At 32.2% G+C, this 19,338-nt stretch overlaps 2 protein-coding genes and 1 pseudogene across 2 annotated transcripts; 1 reads left to right on the forward strand and 2 right to left on the reverse strand.

The window, feature by feature from the left end:
* Positions 1-2,798: 2,798 nt before the first annotated feature.
* Positions 2,799-8,672, reverse strand: LOC114422926 (alpha N-terminal protein methyltransferase 1-like). The gene is made up of 8 exons (XM_028389490.1): positions 8,399-8,672; positions 8,123-8,270; positions 7,780-7,838; positions 6,471-6,590; positions 5,405-5,506; positions 4,518-4,572; positions 3,613-3,710; positions 2,799-3,194 (listed from the first exon to the last, which is right to left on the reverse strand). Exons 1-8 carry the CDS (start codon positions 8,636-8,638, stop codon positions 3,069-3,071), a joined length of 948 nt encoding a protein of 315 aa, XP_028245291.1. The 5' UTR covers positions 8,639-8,672; the 3' UTR covers positions 2,799-3,068.
* Positions 8,673-9,952: 1,280 nt separating this feature from the next.
* Positions 9,953-11,642, reverse strand: LOC114424761 (annotated as a pseudogene).
* An 897-nt stretch (positions 11,643-12,539) lies between these two features.
* LOC114423864 (DNA polymerase delta subunit 4-like) lies at positions 12,540-13,306 on the forward strand. Its single transcript, XM_028390768.1, has 2 exons — positions 12,540-12,728; positions 12,822-13,306. Exons 1-2 carry the CDS (start codon positions 12,608-12,610, stop codon positions 13,013-13,015), a joined length of 315 nt encoding a protein of 104 aa, XP_028246569.1. The 5' UTR covers positions 12,540-12,607; the 3' UTR covers positions 13,016-13,306.
* Positions 13,307-19,338: the final 6,032 nt, after the last annotated feature.

A 19,338-nucleotide genomic window follows, 5' to 3' on the forward strand; every position in this document is an offset into this window, starting at 1 on the left:
ATTGTTCTGACAAAAAAAATCAACTACATAAGTGTCTGAATTTGCAGGACATCAAATTAAGGCATCCTATGGTAAAAAGACAAAAGTACGTGACGTTAGCACATGAAAATATCTTTTGAAAACAAGATAGCTTGGAGAAAGTCGTATATCCAGCATCCTCCTGGTCCTGGAGATGAAGGGACCATGATAAAAGGATAAGAACCTACTAAAAATAGAAAAAACCTACTCAAAAAAAAGAAAAAGACAAAGGATGTAAGAATTAAGAAATGCACTTTAATTTTGGTTCAGATTTGTCTGGTCATTTTACCTTGCAGAACGGGGAGGGAAACGAATTTAAAATTTTTAAAAGGCTGTTGAAAATAATATCTCCAGGAAACCGTGTTTTAGTTTATTTCTTATTAACTTCTTCTAATAAAGAAAATTGGAATGCAAGAGATATCATAAAGAATCATCTTTGATTTGTAAACATGCTATCCACATCGATCGAGAAAATATCTCTCCGAAGTACAAATCAGATCTTGTAACGCTTCGGTCTTCATTACCAAGCACAAATCCTGCACGCTACAAAGCATGAAAACAAAGATCCAAAACCGGCCATAAAGGAAACCTCTACTTAAACTGAACGGTGCATGAATAAATTAGTTGATGACAGTAAAGAAAATTATATTGTGCGTATTACGTATTTCATGGCAATATTAATGTGGAAGTTTACAAGAGGATGGAACCCAACTATATCACATTTTTTGTTGAAATTATTGGGAATAGGTATAAAGGGAGAAAAAGGAATAAATAATAAAATTGCATTGATGTTGTTATTAAGCATGTGATACAGGAGAATAAAGCACTAAACTTTATTTATTTATGCTAATATATAGAACATTCTTAACCCTGGTTAAACAAGGAAAACAAAACATGAAATATAAAGAAACGTGGAGACTATTTTGGGAGATCATCTAGGATACTCTGAAACTATTTTAATACAAGCATGATGTTATGAGAATATATTAATCAAAGAAATTACGACTTACGTTTTGCAATCTTGAAAAATGAAGGATAGCAGGAGGTGCTCATAACAATATAATATTACCGAAGAATAAATTAACCAAAAGTGGTGCAGAAATTATATTAAAGCAAAAACAAATTTCATAAGGGCCATAGAAGGCCACATTAATTAACTTGAATGTTTCTGGTAAAGACTATCACGTACGTGAACCAATGGCTACAAAATAGTTGAATATATGGACTTGAATACACTGAGACGTCTCCATATATATATATTCAATAGAATTATAATTAAAAATTCCTCGTTTTATAAACATATAAACTGTTTTTTCTCTTTCATCTCATATCTATCCTATTTTTTTTTCCATAGAATCAGTTAGCACATTTTTTTTTTCTTAGAATAATATATTTGGACACCTTAAATTACGAACCCTTTATTATTATTAATCCTTTTTTATTATCTTTCTATTTTTATTGCATTATATTACATATCATTCTTATACCTTTTTTGTCTCCCTAGGTATATCAACTATCATGATAGTGTTCATGCATCCATCATTTTCATTTTTCTTATTACATTTCCTTTCATTCCACTGTTTTCCATCCAAAATTGGATGTACCTTACCGTTTTCCATTACACACTCATATAAGTGATTTTTATATATAGTAGATTTGCTTTTTCTTTCTTTCACATCTTCTTGCCAATTTTCTTTAATAATTATGTAAAGGAGAGCGTTCTTATATCCTTCACTCCAGCACTCTCAGAACTATGCAACCCACAAGACAAAGAAGCCCTCCTTCAAATCAAGAAAGAGTTTGGTAACCCTATCACTCTCTCTTCCTGGCTCCCAACCACCGACTGCTGCAAAACCAAATAAGGTGTCTCCTGCGACACCGATACCTAAGCATACCGAGTCAACAACCTCGACATCTCCGACCTCAACCTCCCCAAACCCTACCCTATCCCCTCTTCCGTCGGCAACCTGCCCCACCTCGATTTTCTCTACATTTCCCGCGCAAACAACCTCGTTGGCCCAATCCCCCAAACCCTAACCAAACTCACTAAATTTAGTTGAACTGCATTAAACTCAAAGAAATATACTATTTTTACTTTTTAATAATAAAAAAAACAGCTTTTAAACAGATAAAAACTTTATAGCCATATAATTGAACTGCATGCCATGTAGTTACAACTTACAATTACAAGTTTAATTGCAGATGATCCTTAATCATAATTAAGTAGGACTTTTTTTATTTTTATTATATTTTTTTAAATGAATAAATAGCGTATATAGAGATTTTACAGTCTATACTGTCATTTGATTACAATTTGTGATTTTTAGTTAATTACTTATAAAGTTATATTGTTTATAATTTTGAAGACTAAATAATGTGTATAGAGAAGTACTATTATTTGTGCGAGAACTCGTGCAACAAATGTCATCATAGATACGCTTTACGACTTGTCCCCTGATGCGTAAAGACAAACGCAGTGGACTACAGAAAAGGTAACGCAACGCAACTGAGCTCGATGGCTTCCCAAGGAAATGATGCTACACTGTTGTACCACTTTGTTTTAGATTGTACTTTTGAGATCGATAAATAAAATTAGACATATTTTTATATTACATATGGTAGTATTATTGTATTAACCTTTTAATATAAAAAAATCAAGTTTGATGAACCTTCATAAAAAAAGAAAGAAAGAAAAGAAAAGTACATTGATGAACAATTCAATCGGAGGCTTCTAGATACAACCAGGTACGCTGTGTTAAAAATGAAGAGTTTCTAGAAGGGAGAGAAAAGAAATATCTTTAAGTACTAGTAGAAATGTTACACGAATAGGATTCATCAATAAGTCCCATCAAAATGGTGGTAAAACAACTCAAAATTCACCTTTGGATAAATCTTTGGGTAGGCTGAGATAACGGAAAATTGCATTTCACATACAAGCTGATTAATGGCTAATTACTCAAACAAATCAATATCTACTATACAACATGGATCTCCCAATTGGAAACAAAAAATGGTTTACGAAGAATATTCAAGACCAATTGAAAACCTTATCACATAATAGTTCTAGGTCTATTAGTTGATGTTTTGGATTTTGCTCGGGGAGCCTTCTTTGGAGGGTCTGTAGTTAATGCATACATCTTCACAGCAAATAATTCTTCAGGGAATCCTTTCTGATCCTGATTGAACAAAACAGCAGCTTAGAAAACAGTAGTGAAACTAAAAAAGGAATGGTGAAAAGCACGTAGAAAAATAATGAGGGATATATCACATTGTTCTGTCATGAAAAATAAGTGACACAATTGATAGGACATCAAAGGAATCCTATGGTAAAAACTTGAAAAGTTCATAAACGAAGGACATCAGCACGTGGAAACATCTTTTACAAGCAGAACAATAACGTGAAGCACAGATAATATAATGTAACATTTCAGGAAACATAAGATACGATTCTTCATCAATTGCCTTATTTAAAACATGTCCGTATCCTCTTTAGTCATGAGTAGGGGACCATGTTGAAAATTTCAAAAGGCTGTTAAAAATATCTCCAATCATGTATGAGATATCATAAAGAATCCTAGTATATATGCAATTTACCTTTGATTTGTAAACATGCAATCCACATCGAGAAAATAGCTCTTTGAAGTACAAATCAGATCTTGTAACACTTCGGTCTTCATTATCAAGCACAAATCCTGCACGGAACAAAGCATGAAAACAAGATCCAAAAAACCATAAAGTAAACCTCCACCTGAACTAAATGGTGCAAGGATAAATTAATTGATGACAGTAAAGAAAATTAAACTGTATTAACATCATTCAAGGCAATATTTGGGAGTTTACAAGAGGATGGAATTGGTTGGGGGTCTATGAAGGGGAACCACTCTCCACTGTTTGAACTTTGGAAGCCAATATGATAAAGAGTCTTGATTTTAAACACCCTAACAATATAAACACCCCAACCCAAAGAGTTCTAAGTTATCATGATATTATATTTTTAGGGTGTTTAAAAATCCTCTAGAATATTGCCATCTGAGTTACTTAAAATCTTGAGCTCCAATCTACTGTGCTTGAAACTGGTTGAAAAAAGTTCCAATGTGTCTTAAAATTAACTTATTTTGTCCTCAAAAAGCTAATGATCAAAAGCTTACTAATATGCTTAGTTCTCCATGTGTGGTTTCTCTTTAACTAGTAACTCCACGGAAGTTTATTTGTGGTGCTGTCCTAACATATTAACATCAATTTATAAACTTAAACTTGTTGCTCGAACTCCCATCTATAAAACATTATCCCTCATAGCTCTGCTCAGCACTCTCCATGTTTGGGGAATATCATAGGAGGCTAGGAGCACATGAATGTATAATCTAATACTAAATACAGTCAAATTTGAGATATAGGTCTCAGAAAAGCTGCCTGAACTAATTTTATTAGTTTAACAAAATGCAGGAAATAAATCATTCAGTATGATTAGAAAGACAGAAATGCAACAAAGATGAAAGTACCAGATCTGGCAATATTCTCCTTCAGGACAAAAAATCCACCTGGTTTGAGGCCAACCTATAGTAATGTATATGCCATCAAAGTACAACTATGAGATTGATATATTTTTATGACTTCAATTCAAGTTAGGGACAATAATAATGGCAGGCAAATACTGCATTATAATGTGATTTAACCCCCAAAATAAGAAAGACAAATTATTGACTGCACCAATCAATTGAAACAGGTATAATAGGTTGAATCCAACAAAACCATCACAAGGTTACAAATATAATGAACCTAAGTTTATGGCTAAAGATAATCAACAAAAGCAACAAATCATCAATCTTTAATAGTGATAAGATCAAATATATATACAAACTTTCAGATTATCAAATATTTCTGCATAGCCAAATTGCAAATAAGAGGTACAATTTATCCTAAACAAAATCAATTCAAACATTTAGTGCCAGAGAATATTTTTTGATAGTATAGAAACAGAAAATTCCTTCATAATGAATAGCTGTATATATAACACATACTTTTAGAAATGGTGACTAGTTTCATACTATCTAATCTCATTCCCTGCAATAATGAAAGACTTGCACATTACTAGCAAGCACCAAGGGAAATGTGAACCAAAACAAACAGTATGAATCATAGGTGAGCAGAAATAATCAATAAACTAGATTAATTTATCAAGCATGCACTACACATCTTTGAATTCCAAAGAATTATTAGTAGACAAAGCTGAAGCCGATCTAAAAAAAAAAAAGTAGACAAAGCTGAAACCTCAAGCAAATACTTAATTATTAGTATCCAATTTTTTTTTTAAAATGTATACCTTGACTCCCAATTAATAAAATACCCTGATCTGCAGAGGATATTAATCAAATAAAGGACAACTTACCTTGGCTCTCTTGAAAAATGAAACAAAATCTTCATCTGTAAGATGACCAATGCACCATTGAATCCATATTACATCATATCTTGCAGTATCTGGTGTAAAATCCTAAAAGAAGGACAGCAAGAGGTGCTCAATAACTTACTGAAGAATGGGCAAATAGTGGTTCCAAAATGATAAAAGTCTAGACAAATATCAAAAGTGCCAGAGATGCCACATTAAATTGAATGCTTTTAGTATCATGTGTATGAATGGCCACAAAATACATATTTACTTAATTATTTTGGGAGCAGAAGACGGAGTAGGTACACATAGAGGGAGGCAGAGCAGACATTGAAGTTGTATTATTATAAGTATTGTAGAAGGTCTCTACAAGTATTTAAACCAATATGTAGCTGCTCCAATGCCTACATCTTTATGAAGATAAATGCAAGTTTCCAGATATTCATTTACTTGTTAAATATGAGAGTTCATAAAAGTAAAGCGCACACCAAATATTGCCTGTGAAAAATTGCTTGCCCATTACAGCCAAAAAATATGGAAAGAAAAATAACTGGAGTGTTAATAAAAGAAAAACATAATACAGAGGTCCATTTAAAAGTCTGAACTATTGAAGTAACATCTCAAAATTAAAAGAAAAGCTACTCTTCCTATTATTCAATCAAAAACAATGATGAATACCTGTTCCAGGTAGGTAGTTATGTGCTTGCAGAGACAGATTTGGGGGGGGCTAGGGATGGGCTGCACATGGCAGGAGCTTTATAGCACCAGGTTGCACATGCACAGCATTGAAATAAGGCTAGTGTCTAATTCAATTCAATATTTCAACTTGAAAAAGGTACATCAATCAGAACTCAGAAGAGGGTAATGTCTCCAAAATGTTATGCTAGTTGTTGTTTAAATAGTGTTCACAATGACAAACTTACTCTTACTTACTCATTCTATGGGGAATATATGGCAGGGAGGTGACATGTTTAAATATGAATTCCACACTATTTACACCCATATAATATCAATTATCAAACCTAATGAAAGAAAGATGCTGTCATTTACATGAAGATGAAGAACACACCTGAAGAGGAACACAGTAAAAATTAACTGCTTTGTGCATATCTGAATTTGTCTGACATCCTAGAGCCAAAGTTTCACGTGCAGTCTCTAAGAAATGTGATACTGGCTCCAGAAGATCAACCTGAATTTTAGAGAAAACAAGAAAATTAAAGGTGATAATTAACTTAAAATATCTCTAAATATCATGCATTAAAGAGTTCCAGGTTGAATTTAAAGAAAAATAAATTATAGACAAATGTAAGAAAGGCCAATACATGTGAGGGTCACATCAATGATAACAGAATAAATAAAAGATAGACACCATCTCTAACAAGTTGTAAGAAAAAATTAAATTAAATTAGAGAAACAAGAATGAGCGAAGCAAAAAATGAAAGAGGTACAGACATTGACATATCAGGTAAGGCCATCAATATCAGAATTCAGAAGCAAGCTAGGAATTCAAATGGAGCATGTTTAAGATAGTATATCTTCATTGTTAGAACAAGGCTGTGGCACTAAAATGCTCAACCTGAACACAGCCAGAATAGTTATATAGCTCAACCTAAAAGGCTAGCATGACCTGTTTATAAGTTAGGTTAACCTCCATCGTGAGACAACAAATCCATATAAGCTCAACCCAAACCCATGTATTATAGATTCTGCTCTATATCACAATCCCTGCTTCTTCTTTTCCTTATCCTTCTGAATAGGATAATTGCTTGATATCCCAAAAGCTGTTAAGCCTTGATTAATACACAATTACACATTAAGTAGAGTTGATCCCACCCCTGACCACCATGAATAAATTTGGTACAACCAGAGCTGGGTAGGCTTATACCCAGCAGTGCACTTCAAATCTACGGACATAGAGGCTAGTCACCACTAGGGTTTTGAAAATAAATAGCCAAAGTGGAATAATATGGTCCAAAAAAGATTCAATCAAGCACCTAAAAACAAATTTCCTGATAATTTCACTATATTTCTCTTTACATGAACGGCATATTAAATAAAAAAAGGAAGAGTACAGCATCATTATCCCACTAATTCTCCATTAAGTTTGTCCTCTCTCAAACATGCCAATTGCCAACATTAAGTTACCTATCAAATATAAGCATAATCCCAGACAAGAAAAGTACCAAAATATTCTTGGCATTTTAAACATCAAAACAGCAGATGCTCCACTGACTTTTCATTAGAATTGTAGCACCAATAGTAATTACTCAAAATAAGCATCAGTTAACAACTATAAAAGAACAATAGATGCTTGGAGTATGACAAGCCAGTAGATTGACTCACAGAAAATATATGTAAAGAAGGTAAATCTGACAAACCTCATTGAAGTATCTTATTAACAGATTTTTGGTGACTCTGCCAATGCCAGAACCACAATCTGAAATTCAAGAGTTTGCTGATTAGATCTTCCATGTACAAAAAAGAAATATTCAAAGCATTTCTTATGTTAAATTCAACGAAATCAGCTACAAAATTTCACAGCTCCCAAAAACACTCTGGAAATTAAACTAAAACACAATAGCCATCTTTCCCAAGAAGGAACAAGATAAAGTAAAACCCCAGATAAAATCTTATTCGATTTGAAAATCGATGAAACAATATCACATCAGCAAGAACCACATTGATTCTCACAAGTGGGGCTCAAGAACAAAGAGTGAGTACCAAGAACAACAAGTGGTTGGTGTCTGGCATCAGCAGCATGAAAACGTTCAGAGAAGAGAATGTTCAAGAAATCCTCACTGCAAGTTATGTCAGGCTCGTTCACATTTGCAAACCCTCCCAATACCCCATCCATATTTGCCTTAACACCCTGTCCATACAAACAAACAAAACCAAAAACCAAACTTTACAACAACATACTGAAAGTAAATATATAAATTTCATGTCTTTGTCTGTAAAACAAAGACCCATTGAGAAAGAGAATGAGAGGAGAGGTACCTCCCAGTAGGAGACGCCGTCGCGATACCACTGGGTCTTCTTGCTAGGGTCACCCGCCTGTTCCCTCCACATGTCATCGGGGGTTTTGAATTCACGGCCATCGGAATCTAAGCCGGCGGCGTCCATGCAGCTTATTTTCCGGTAAGAGGGGAAAGAGAAAGAAGAATAGTACGAAGCAGTGAGTCCCAAAGTGCGAGTGCTCAATAGAGAAAAAGAAGGAACGCAACTACACGCAGTCATAAGAGCCCAAATTCTTCTTCTGTCTCTCTATTCTTCAGCGTTAAAATTTTAATAAAGACAAAAATTTTATTTCAAAGAAAAATACTATTACTCTGACTGGATTAGTAAAATGAAAATGTGAGTTGTTTTTTATAAAATGTTTTGAAGAACTTATTAAATTAAATTGAAAAAAACCTATGAAAATGTTATAAACTATTTCCATAAACTTTTTCACATAAATTCAAATAAATTCTTTTGAAGTGCACTTATGAAGAAGATAAAATAAATAAAGCGAAATGAGATGAAAAGTTGCAAAAGAATTTTTATACTGGTTCAATTTTCTAACCTCGTATCTTTTTTTAATTTTTTTAATACACTGAATATTTTTTAAGAATAATGCACTGAATGTTGAACAAGCACTGTTATATATTCTTTCATGATCTAACATGCTTAGCAAATGTATTTAATCTAATATGATTTACAGTAAGACACATATTTTTTTAATTAAATTCACTTCATTAAATTTATTGTATATATTTCCTTATAATTTTAAATATTTAATTTCTAATTTTACATTTTACAAAATTAATTGAATGCTTTCTAAAACTAAAATGAAACTATGTATAGTTTTTTTTTTTTTGGTGGAGTAAACTATGTATTGTTAATTATGCATTTTACGAAATCACTTTCAGGAGTGTCTAGAGATTCTTTCAAAATTTAGTCAATATCCACTAGACCATTTGTGCACATTCGGATTTTGGTCCTGGAAACATTTTTTTTTTTTGGTAATGACATTTAATAACATGTGTGATTGATCCTATTATGGATTGTTTGTTTTCGTTTGAAGAGCAAAGGATTAGAGAGGTAAATGAATATATGAAATATTAAGTAAAGATACCTTAAGAAAATGGATGCTATTAATTCGAGTGGTCACCTTACCTTAACACTTCATCCCAATTCCTCAATGCCTTTTGTTTTTCTGTACATAAATATCTATTTTGATAACTTTAATCTTGAATTGAAGAAGAAAATTTTTGAGCAATAATTCGAAAGATAGAGTGTGTATTAACAATGGTACATGACCAATCTTCGACATCCGAGAGAGAGAAAGTACTTGCACTGTGCATCAGCTTAGAAGTCATGCACACTACAAATCTTTAATTTACCAGTTTAGCTAACAGCTCGACTTAAAACTTCATACACAGACACAGTTATAATGCAGTGAATATAGTATAATCAAATTATCACCATAACATTTTGAAAGTCAGAACAGAGACAACACTAGTTCTAAGAATTAATAATTCTGAATAAAATATCCACTGACACGATGACTTATCAGGTTTGAACATGCATGTGTCCCTTAAATTTCTCCCCGTGAGATATTCTATGATTTGCAGACACGAGGCTAGCCTTGTAGCCTCTTGCTATAGTGTTAAATATCATGCCCAAGCTTGGCTTCTCACTGTTTGATTGGTCTATGCACATTAATCCTATAGACAATGCCTGTTTAACTTGATGAAAATTTGTTTCAGTTACTTCCATTCTCTCATCAATTTTTTGCTGCAAATCTGCAGGATTAAGGGTTCTTAAGTACCTAATAAATCCAGCATCACCTCCATCAAACTGCTCCTGCACCTCTCATCTCTAGCAAGAACACTCCAAACCTACATATCTCTACAATATAAAAGAAAATACCAATTAACAAACATGCCATAAACCAAGAAAAAGGAAAAGAGACATCACAAGGAAAGAAATATTGTTTGTGTGCTAATTGTCTTTTGTTCTTACTTCTTCGGTTGCTGTTTTGATCTCCAACTTTGAACCTCGAAATTAATGGTTCCATTTTGTCAGACAATAAAATACTACTTGTGTTGAGTTCATAGTCAACTTCAGGCCATTCATCCTGCAGATAACGCATGCATTCCACAACTCTCATTAACACTTTCACTCTATGATTCCATGGTGGACCTGATGACCCGATAGCCACATTTCAACATTTTCTTCTCTTGTCCATTCTGTTATAATGGACCTGAATTTTCTGCTCCTACACCACCCCAGAACTCTAAAAAGGTTCTTGTGGTGTAACTTTGACAGAACATTAAATTCTTCGACAAATTTACGGTAACTATCCCTCGGTATATCATCCCAGTACATCTCAATTTTCACTTCAGTACCATCTCTCAAGATCCCTTTGTAGATGTGAACAACACACTCTTTCCTACCAAATACTTATTTAAAAAACCATCAATTGCTGCCTTTAGAATTGCCGGTGTAAACCTCCTACTTCTTTGAAGTTTACTTGGTAGAAAATCAGGCCTTTGGACACCAAGTAAATTACCATCAAAATGACAAGGATGGGAAAGCCAACCAATAGAAAAACAGCCTTAACTGTAAACCTTTTTTGATCCAAAAGAGCACCAGAATGAAGAAAACTAGAAGAGTTAAACCTTTTGGAGAATTGGGAATCAGAGAGTTTACTCTCTGAAAAGCAATTATAGGAGCGGTTGAGAAAAGTGAGGTTGATAAGGGGAGAGAAACTTTGAATTGGAATGTCACCAGAAAATGCATTGATACTTAAATCAAGAGACTGAATTTGGGTGCAATGGAGAACATCAATTGGAAAATCACCCTTCATAGAATTGTTGGACAAGTCAATGGAAATAATGCTTAAGGGAAAGTACTTCCAAAAGAAATCAAAGGACAAATAAAGAGGTGCAATGTTTGGTCGGTTTCTAAGATCAACTTTGGGGAATGACTCCACACAATTAGGGTTCTTTGGTTCATTGCAGAGATAGCTTGCAACAATAGTGAATCCGAATATTTCTTCAAGGTCCATCATGGGATTGGAACTGCAGTACCTAAGAGAGGGGTTCTTGAGACACTTGGAGAAAATTGTAGTGTTAAAATCTGGTGGTTGGTGTAAGTTTTTGAGGTCTTCTAGCACTGTTCCACATAGTGTTATGAGACATAACGATAAAATTATAGGAAGAAACAAGTACCAAGTTGAAGAAATAGCCATGATCATGAATGAGTTATGTTAGAGGACATTTGATTTCGACATAACAAGCACTCAAAATTTGGATTTGCAGTTGGAAAAGGAAACTAATTTAAACGTGTAGTGCTGCCTGTTTAATTTGCGTAAATTTAACTGTCCCCCTTGTCATTTTAGAAATCAACTGAAGGGGAATGAAAAATAAAAGAGAGAATAAATCTTTTTTTGTGTAAAAAAGGAGAGTAAATTGGCAAATAGAGATTTGTGCGTTTAATGTCTTACTGTCTTTCTATATAAAACTAAAATCTACTTTTTATATTAAAAAATTACTCATCTGATAATTATGATTATAAATATTTTGACTTTTATTCTTACACTCTTGTGAATCTCTTTTGTTCCTGTTATTACAAAATAACAAGAAATAAAACAAAAAGTTTATATAACAAAAAAAATCTGAAAATGTTTGTATAAAAACTAAAAAAAAAGGTGTAAAGATAAAAATTGTATAAGTAAAAGGATAAATGAGTAAATTTAGTTATATTTTATAGAGGATTAAATATATTTTTGGTTAATATGAAATCAGAATTTTGATTTTGGCTTTTTTTATAAAAAAAAATGATTTTCATACTTTCTTTTTTTGACAAAAGGATTTTCATTTAAAAAAATATGAAATTATTGATTTTGATCCTCACTATTATATGATTTTTTTAATTAAATCGAAATGTTGCTTGATTAATATTAATAAGGGTTAAAGGTCAAGTAGTTAAAATGAAATTTAATTTTAAATTAAGAACAATATCAAAAAATAAAACCTAAGTCATTTCAGATTTCTATAATTTTTTTTTACCAATAAGTTAAATAATTAATGGTACACCATTTTCATTAAAAAAAACTAAAAATAAAGTAGAGGCTTTATAACTTAACTGAAGTAAGTCCCTGTCCTAAGTTCAGACCATTTCAAAATTCAAATTTGAAAAGAGCGATAGAGAAATAGAGAAATGGCATTAGTGTCCGGAAACATGAAGGGTTTTTACCGACAGAAAAAAACCATCGCCACCAAAAAATCTCCGATTCTCTCCCCGGCCATCATCTCCCTCGGCGGAAAACCCGACCTAGAAGGTTAATCTAATCGCTAGGGTTTTCTCTCTTTCCAATTTCATTTCTCGGATTCCTTTTTGCGACTAAAATGGTGAAATTTCATTTCTTATGCAGATGAGCACAAGGAGAGCGAGGTGGTGCTGCGGCAATTCGACCTGAACATGGCGTACGGGCCTTGCCTCGGGATGACGAGGCTCGCACGGTGGGAGCGCGCACAGAGGCTCGACTTGAACCCTCCGCAGGAAATCGAGAGGCTTTTGAAGAGTGGGAAGGTTCCGACCGAGTCCTTGTGGGATGGTCGCATTTAGGATCCCTTTTGTTTTGTATGAAAAAGAAAAAAAGAAAATTAAATCCTTATCGCTTATTGTGTAGTTTTTGGGTTTTGCTTAGGAAAATCATCTTCTGGCTGAGTTCCTTGTTATTATGTGACTCTAAACCAAGCATTATGGATGCTGGTTTTAGAAAGAAAAAAAAATGTTGTTTTCTTGCTTCCGGTTGTTAGCTGTTGTTATAAATCATGATTTGCTCTGTTAACTCACTGGCGTCCATGCTGTGATGTGTGTGAATGTGAGTTATTCATAAACTATGAATTAATGCCTTCTTTCTGCATTGTGATATTTTGCTTTGTTAGAGTTAATGTTGTCTTAGTTGAAAGTTAGATTTGATGTTATGAGTTACAAAAAATGGTTCATGGATAAGGATAACCGTGTGCTCATAGACGCCCAGGGATAGAAAGAGATAGAAGAGAGAAGTGTAAATGTGAATATGTGATAGATGATGTATGATGTAATAAGAGAAAGAGATATAGAAACGTGAAGAGTGTCAATTAAGTGTTTACAAAGGTGTTTATATGTTGAGGATCTGGGTTGATGTAATTGGGATGATATAAACTGGTGTTGCTTGCTGGTTAAATATATTAACGAACTCTTATTGAAATAGGAATTTCTAGAGAATGGTGTGCCCTCTATGTTTGCTTGTATCCAACATGAACACATTGTCTAACATGTATGCATGTGTTTTTCTCCATCATTTTGAAGATTCTTTCATCTGATGTTCCAATGTTTTAGTAAGTGTCATACCTCTATTAGTATTTGATTCTGCTTTATTTATTTTTGCATAAACAATCCCTCAAAGAGCTTGGTTATTTTGTTTTATTACTTTCAATTTGTTCTGATGGCTGTGGCAGATTGCATATCCCTCAAAAAGCACCTAAGTATGATTTCAGCTGTGTGAGGAATTAGGTGAAATGAATCACGGTCCAGGGAGCTATATTAGACTGTGTTTAGAACGTGCCGTGGGGTAATAACTGCTGGCATTTCTTAATAGGAGCAAGAAAGAAAGAAATGACTAGGGGAAGATGAATTGCAACTTGCTACTAGGGGCCTGAATTGGATTTGTATGCCCAGTATCTTGTATATACAAAAATGAGGCGATAGGCAACCATCCAATAAATGAGTTTCTGTAATAAAAAAGTGCAAATGTTGTGCAATACATGGTTCAGAAGCATAAAAGTCCTGGCAGTATTTTTTATTTTTTTTGGTGATCTCACAGAGGAAGTATCAGTGCAGGTGTTTTGCCTTTGGTAATAAAGAATCCTTGCCTAACATGATTTGAAGTTTTTTTTTTTTTTTTTTGCTACAAACTTGCATATTAACTATCCCATAAATGATTCGAAAGTCACAATCTACTAGAAGAATAAAACAGATGAAAATAGCACTGCTCCTTTCACCATGTGGTATATGCTGCACATATACTTGAGTGGTTCGCTTTTGTTTCTAAAGATGCCATGGCATCCCCTCAACCTTATTTTACCATCGGAGTCACCCATTTTAGGTGCTTTTTTTTTCGCCCCTCATTTTTCCAATTCCACTCCACTTTTTTTTTTTTTCCTTTTCTTTCCATCTCCATTTTCAGGAACTGCAATGTGCAGATAATTTCTATTTTCGCCGACGCAGCTTAAAGTGGTTGCATTCTCGATCTCTTTGTTTCATCCATCGTAAAAGGGTCATTTAGGTTAATTTTATTAATTTATGATTTTTTAGGAATTAATATTTAAATAATATGCATTAAGATACATCATTCGTTGTGACTATTGAGTATTGAATATTGATTCGAAAATTGAAAACAGCTAGGGTGGGTTTGATTGTGTTTATATTTTTGAGTTTTTAAAAATTATTTGTATAACAATTTTTTAAAGAGTAACAAATGGGGAAAGATGTAAAAGAAATGAAAATAAAAAACTAAAATTAGAAAATTAAAATGATTCAGAGATGTTTTGATATTTTGTTGTTTCAAAATTATATATATCAGTTTTGAAAACAATTTTAAAAAATTGTTATTATTAAACAAGTTTTTTTTATATTTTAAAAATAGAAAACAAGTTTCAAAAACAGAAAACAAATAGTCCTAAGATTTTGCCTTCTCTAATAGTTCATGCATTTCACTTGTATGAATGAAATAAGAAAAATGTTAGTAAGATATTCTTTTTAATATACTTTAAAGTAAATTTTGTGAGTTTTACTAAAAATCCTGAATCAACTCTCATTTTAGCTAGTGGCTTGCATGAAACATTAGCATTCTCGCCAATTAGGAGAAATGGAGAATAAGAAAAATTTTAACAACACACTTTGTCTACTTTCTATATAAGCAAATTTCAAGCTAAGAAAATTACATAATTAATCTTTTTTTATACCACGTGTCTAAAAATTGGATTTTTGGTCATTTTGTAAATACGGTACTGACCCTCTCATTCTTTACGTTCTTTTACGCATGGCATATAAATATTGTTCACGTTCCTTTCACAATAAGTGCATGTACTACTACTTGGAAAAAAATAAGAATGAACCAGAAAGATATATAACAGAAGGAACTGCTTGCATGTTTGTCACCATATCATCAACTGCAACTTAGGGTTTTAGGTTTATGCAAATATTATAACTGATACAGACGACTTTTAAAAAATGCTTAGCTTTTGGGATAATGAATGAGTGAGCTAATGAATAAAGATATATACATTAATGCATATACAAATGTTATGATTGATGTAAATGACCTTCTCAAGTGAGCATGACATATAAAGATTGCTCATATTTGCTGCATAGTGAATAAGTGTGCTAATGCACTGGCAAAAATAGGAATGAACAATAAAGATATGTTGAAGGTGTAGAATGAATCACCCAAATATTCAATCCCTTTTCAACATGTTAGTTTAATGTAGTTTGCTTATCTTTTGGATTAGACTTGAGATCTGATCTGCCCACCGTGTTATCTTGGCCCAATCTCAGGTTAACCTAAAATCAAATGTGAAGTATTGACTGAAGTCAACGTTATGACCAAGGTATAAGATTGCTACCGTACATTGTCTTTTAGAGGTCTTAGGCCCATGGTAGAGAATTCCACTCATTTTAGACCCCTTGCAAATACAAAAAACATTAACAATGTCAAGTATGCATCAAAGTGCCTTTGTAGGTACTCAATCTTTTTCCCACTACATCTCAACATCAGAAGGAAAAAATACTGTTATATAACCTGGAGCTTGATTAGTAACATCTAAACCTCAGTCAAAGTTAATCAAGACCCAATTTAAGTTAACTCGAACACTAACTTGGGTTTCCCCAAATCTATGGAATAGAAAATCTAGCATAGGTCTTCTTATTCACATACTCGTTTGTGTTTTTGTAAGTAATTGAGTATGATTTAATTATATTCTTTTTGAATAAAGTGTTTGTCTAATTCATCTCAAGTAAAAATGGGCTAAATAACCTCATCTTAAATAAACAATACATTTTAGATAATTTTCTTATTTTAAATTTCAGACTATTATTTTATTTTCTTTCATATCATTTATGTGTAAAATCTAAACTTTATAATTGTTAATTAAAATTATACTAAAATACATATGTAATAAAATTATGCAATATTAAAATCTTAATAATTATTTTTTAATCATTATATTCTTATTCACCTTAGGAAAAATATATATGGCTGTAATTTTAATTTTTATAATTTTTATCTATAACTTTTAATTAAAATTTATACTCTTTATCTATAACTTTTAATGAAAAGTTATACTCTTTATCTATAATTAAATTTTAATTAAAAATTATCATGAAAGTGTTGGAAAAATATTTAAAGCATTATACTTAGAAGTTGTAAAATAAATGAAAACTATTTACCTAAAGTTTGTGGTTTTAAAATAACTATTTACCTAAAGTGAATTAAAAAAATTATTATTAAGATTTTAATATTTGATAATTTTATTAAAATTTTAACTATTAAATTTTAATTAACAGATATAAAATTTAATTTTACACATAAATTTACAATTATATTTTTAAGAAGAGAAATTCATTGACACTCACGAAAGATTTACATAAATTCTTGTAAAATATCGAGACACATTTTTAAAGCATATATTTAATGAATGAAAGTCTTGTAAATCTTACTAACGTGGATCTCATTAGTAGATCTTAATGAATGAAATTCTTGTCAATATTAATAATGTAGATATCTTTATAACTATTAATTATTTTCATCATTTATATATCTTAAATTTATTCGCAAATAAATGTTTTTTAACTTTTAAATAGAAAAAAACTTATATAATCTTCAAACATCAAAATAAATATTTAACAATAATCATATTATTATAAACCCCTGTATTAGTAACAATAATTTAAGAAGAACGATGTCATTCGAGTAGGCATATAAAAAAATGTTATTCGAGTAGTATGTTTCAAATGAACACCCTAACTTAGTTTTTATTTTAGCAATAAAAAAATTCATTAGTATGTTTTAAAGGCATAATTAAAATTCAAAAAAAAATGCATAATTAAAAGAAATTAATGAATGTTTTAATAATTATGATTATTTAGCATTATTTTCTATAATAAAATATCCTAAATTAATACATGTCCTTATAAAATAATACATAATAGTAAAAATTTATTCCTAAAATATGAGGCGCTGAGAAATTGATTCTTGAAAATAAAAATTTAAATTAGTATTTAAATGTATAAAAATACAATAAATTAATCTTACAAGTAATTTAATAAAAAATTAGTTTCTAAACTTTACAATTTAATATCAATTAGCTTTTAAAATATAATTTATCATCAAATTGATCCTTAAACATGAAAAATAGTCTCACAAATTTAATAATAAAACTAATTTGTTATATTTTTCATATTCAAGAATTAAATTTATATTTTACATTTAGATATCAATTTGTGATCCCAATGTCCCTTTTTAAGAAGGAATTTTATTATTTATCTTTAAAAAATTGACCGATCTTTATCGAACGGTTCTGATTCACTGATGATGGAAATTGATTCTCCTACCCATGTACCATTTGATGAAAATCAGGAAAAAAAAAAAGATCATACCTTAAATGCATATCTTGTATGTTGACAAAAAAAAATACCTGAAATGCATATTGACTAAAAATATTCACCGTTGGATCTTCATCAATAGGATCCGATTGGTTGACGCACGTTGAATTAATAAATTCGCGACCTTAGGGAATCCGGGCACGTAACGACAACCATTTCTGCCTTACAAAAGGTGTCGAGAATTCAGAGGAAGAAGTATAATCATTGAGAGCGATGGTGAAAATCTCACTTGGTGGATACGATGATGGGGAAGGACCCAGCAACCGAACTCATAAGCGGCGCAGGGAAGATGATGATGACGACGACGAAGAAGAGCAACAACAACAACGAAGCTTTGAGATGGTGGACCCTTCAATAGGAACTCAAGAGAACGAAGATCACGCTGCTCCATCCAATGATGGATCGAATTCTAACGGAAATGGGGCTGGAACCAGTACCCGGGATAGGTCCGTTCCTATCTTCGTTTCCGACCCTGATGTCCTTGATTGCTGCATTTGCTATGAACCCTTGACTTCCCCTGTGTTCCAGGTTAATTTCCCTCCATGCCCTTGTTTTTCTTTTTTCTGATCTGGTTGTTTTGGTTTCTAAAGTTTGCATTTGATTGGTTTTCTTATGGAGATTGGTTGATGTTGATATTTTTTTCCCTTCTGTTTGTTTTGTTAAACTGATTCTAGATGGAGTGAGTTGTGTGAAGGGGTTGTGGTTAGAGGCTTGTGAAATTCAGTTGGGATTCTCAGCGTTTTAGGCTGTGCTTGAATGTGTGTGATTTTGAAATTTAGAGGAAAAAAAAAGGTTTAAGCTCTTGATCTTGGACTAAAGGTACAGCCTTGGGTAGTAATTTAGGTTGGTTATTCGTATGAGTGGAGATGTTGGTGAAGAATTTTTTTTTTTTTGAATATCTAAAGTTTAGGTAAGTTGGTCCTTGGTCCCTAGAGTCAGGGCATGTCATAAGGCTCACTAAAGACATGTTTAAGGCTCACTAAAGGCTTACAAAGGTATTTAAGATCGTCCACCAACAAGGTCCTCAGATTGATAGTGGATTCCAATTCACATCCTTGTAGTTGGTGAAGAAGTTCAGTACTAAAAGGAATTGACAAAGTGAGGGTCCATTAACCTAATGTTATGTAATAAACTCATTAGAGTTTGGTTGATTGAAAATATTTCATTTGGTTGATGTATAAGAAGGGGAATTCCCCGGAAATTTTTAGCAATCAGCTTGACTTCCTATGCTATTTTCCTTT

The sequence above is a fragment of the Glycine soja genome, chromosome 8 (genome assembly GCF_004193775.1).
Source record: "Glycine soja cultivar W05 chromosome 8, ASM419377v2, whole genome shotgun sequence".
In the NCBI taxonomy this organism is placed as follows: Eukaryota; Viridiplantae; Streptophyta; class Magnoliopsida; order Fabales; family Fabaceae; genus Glycine; species Glycine soja.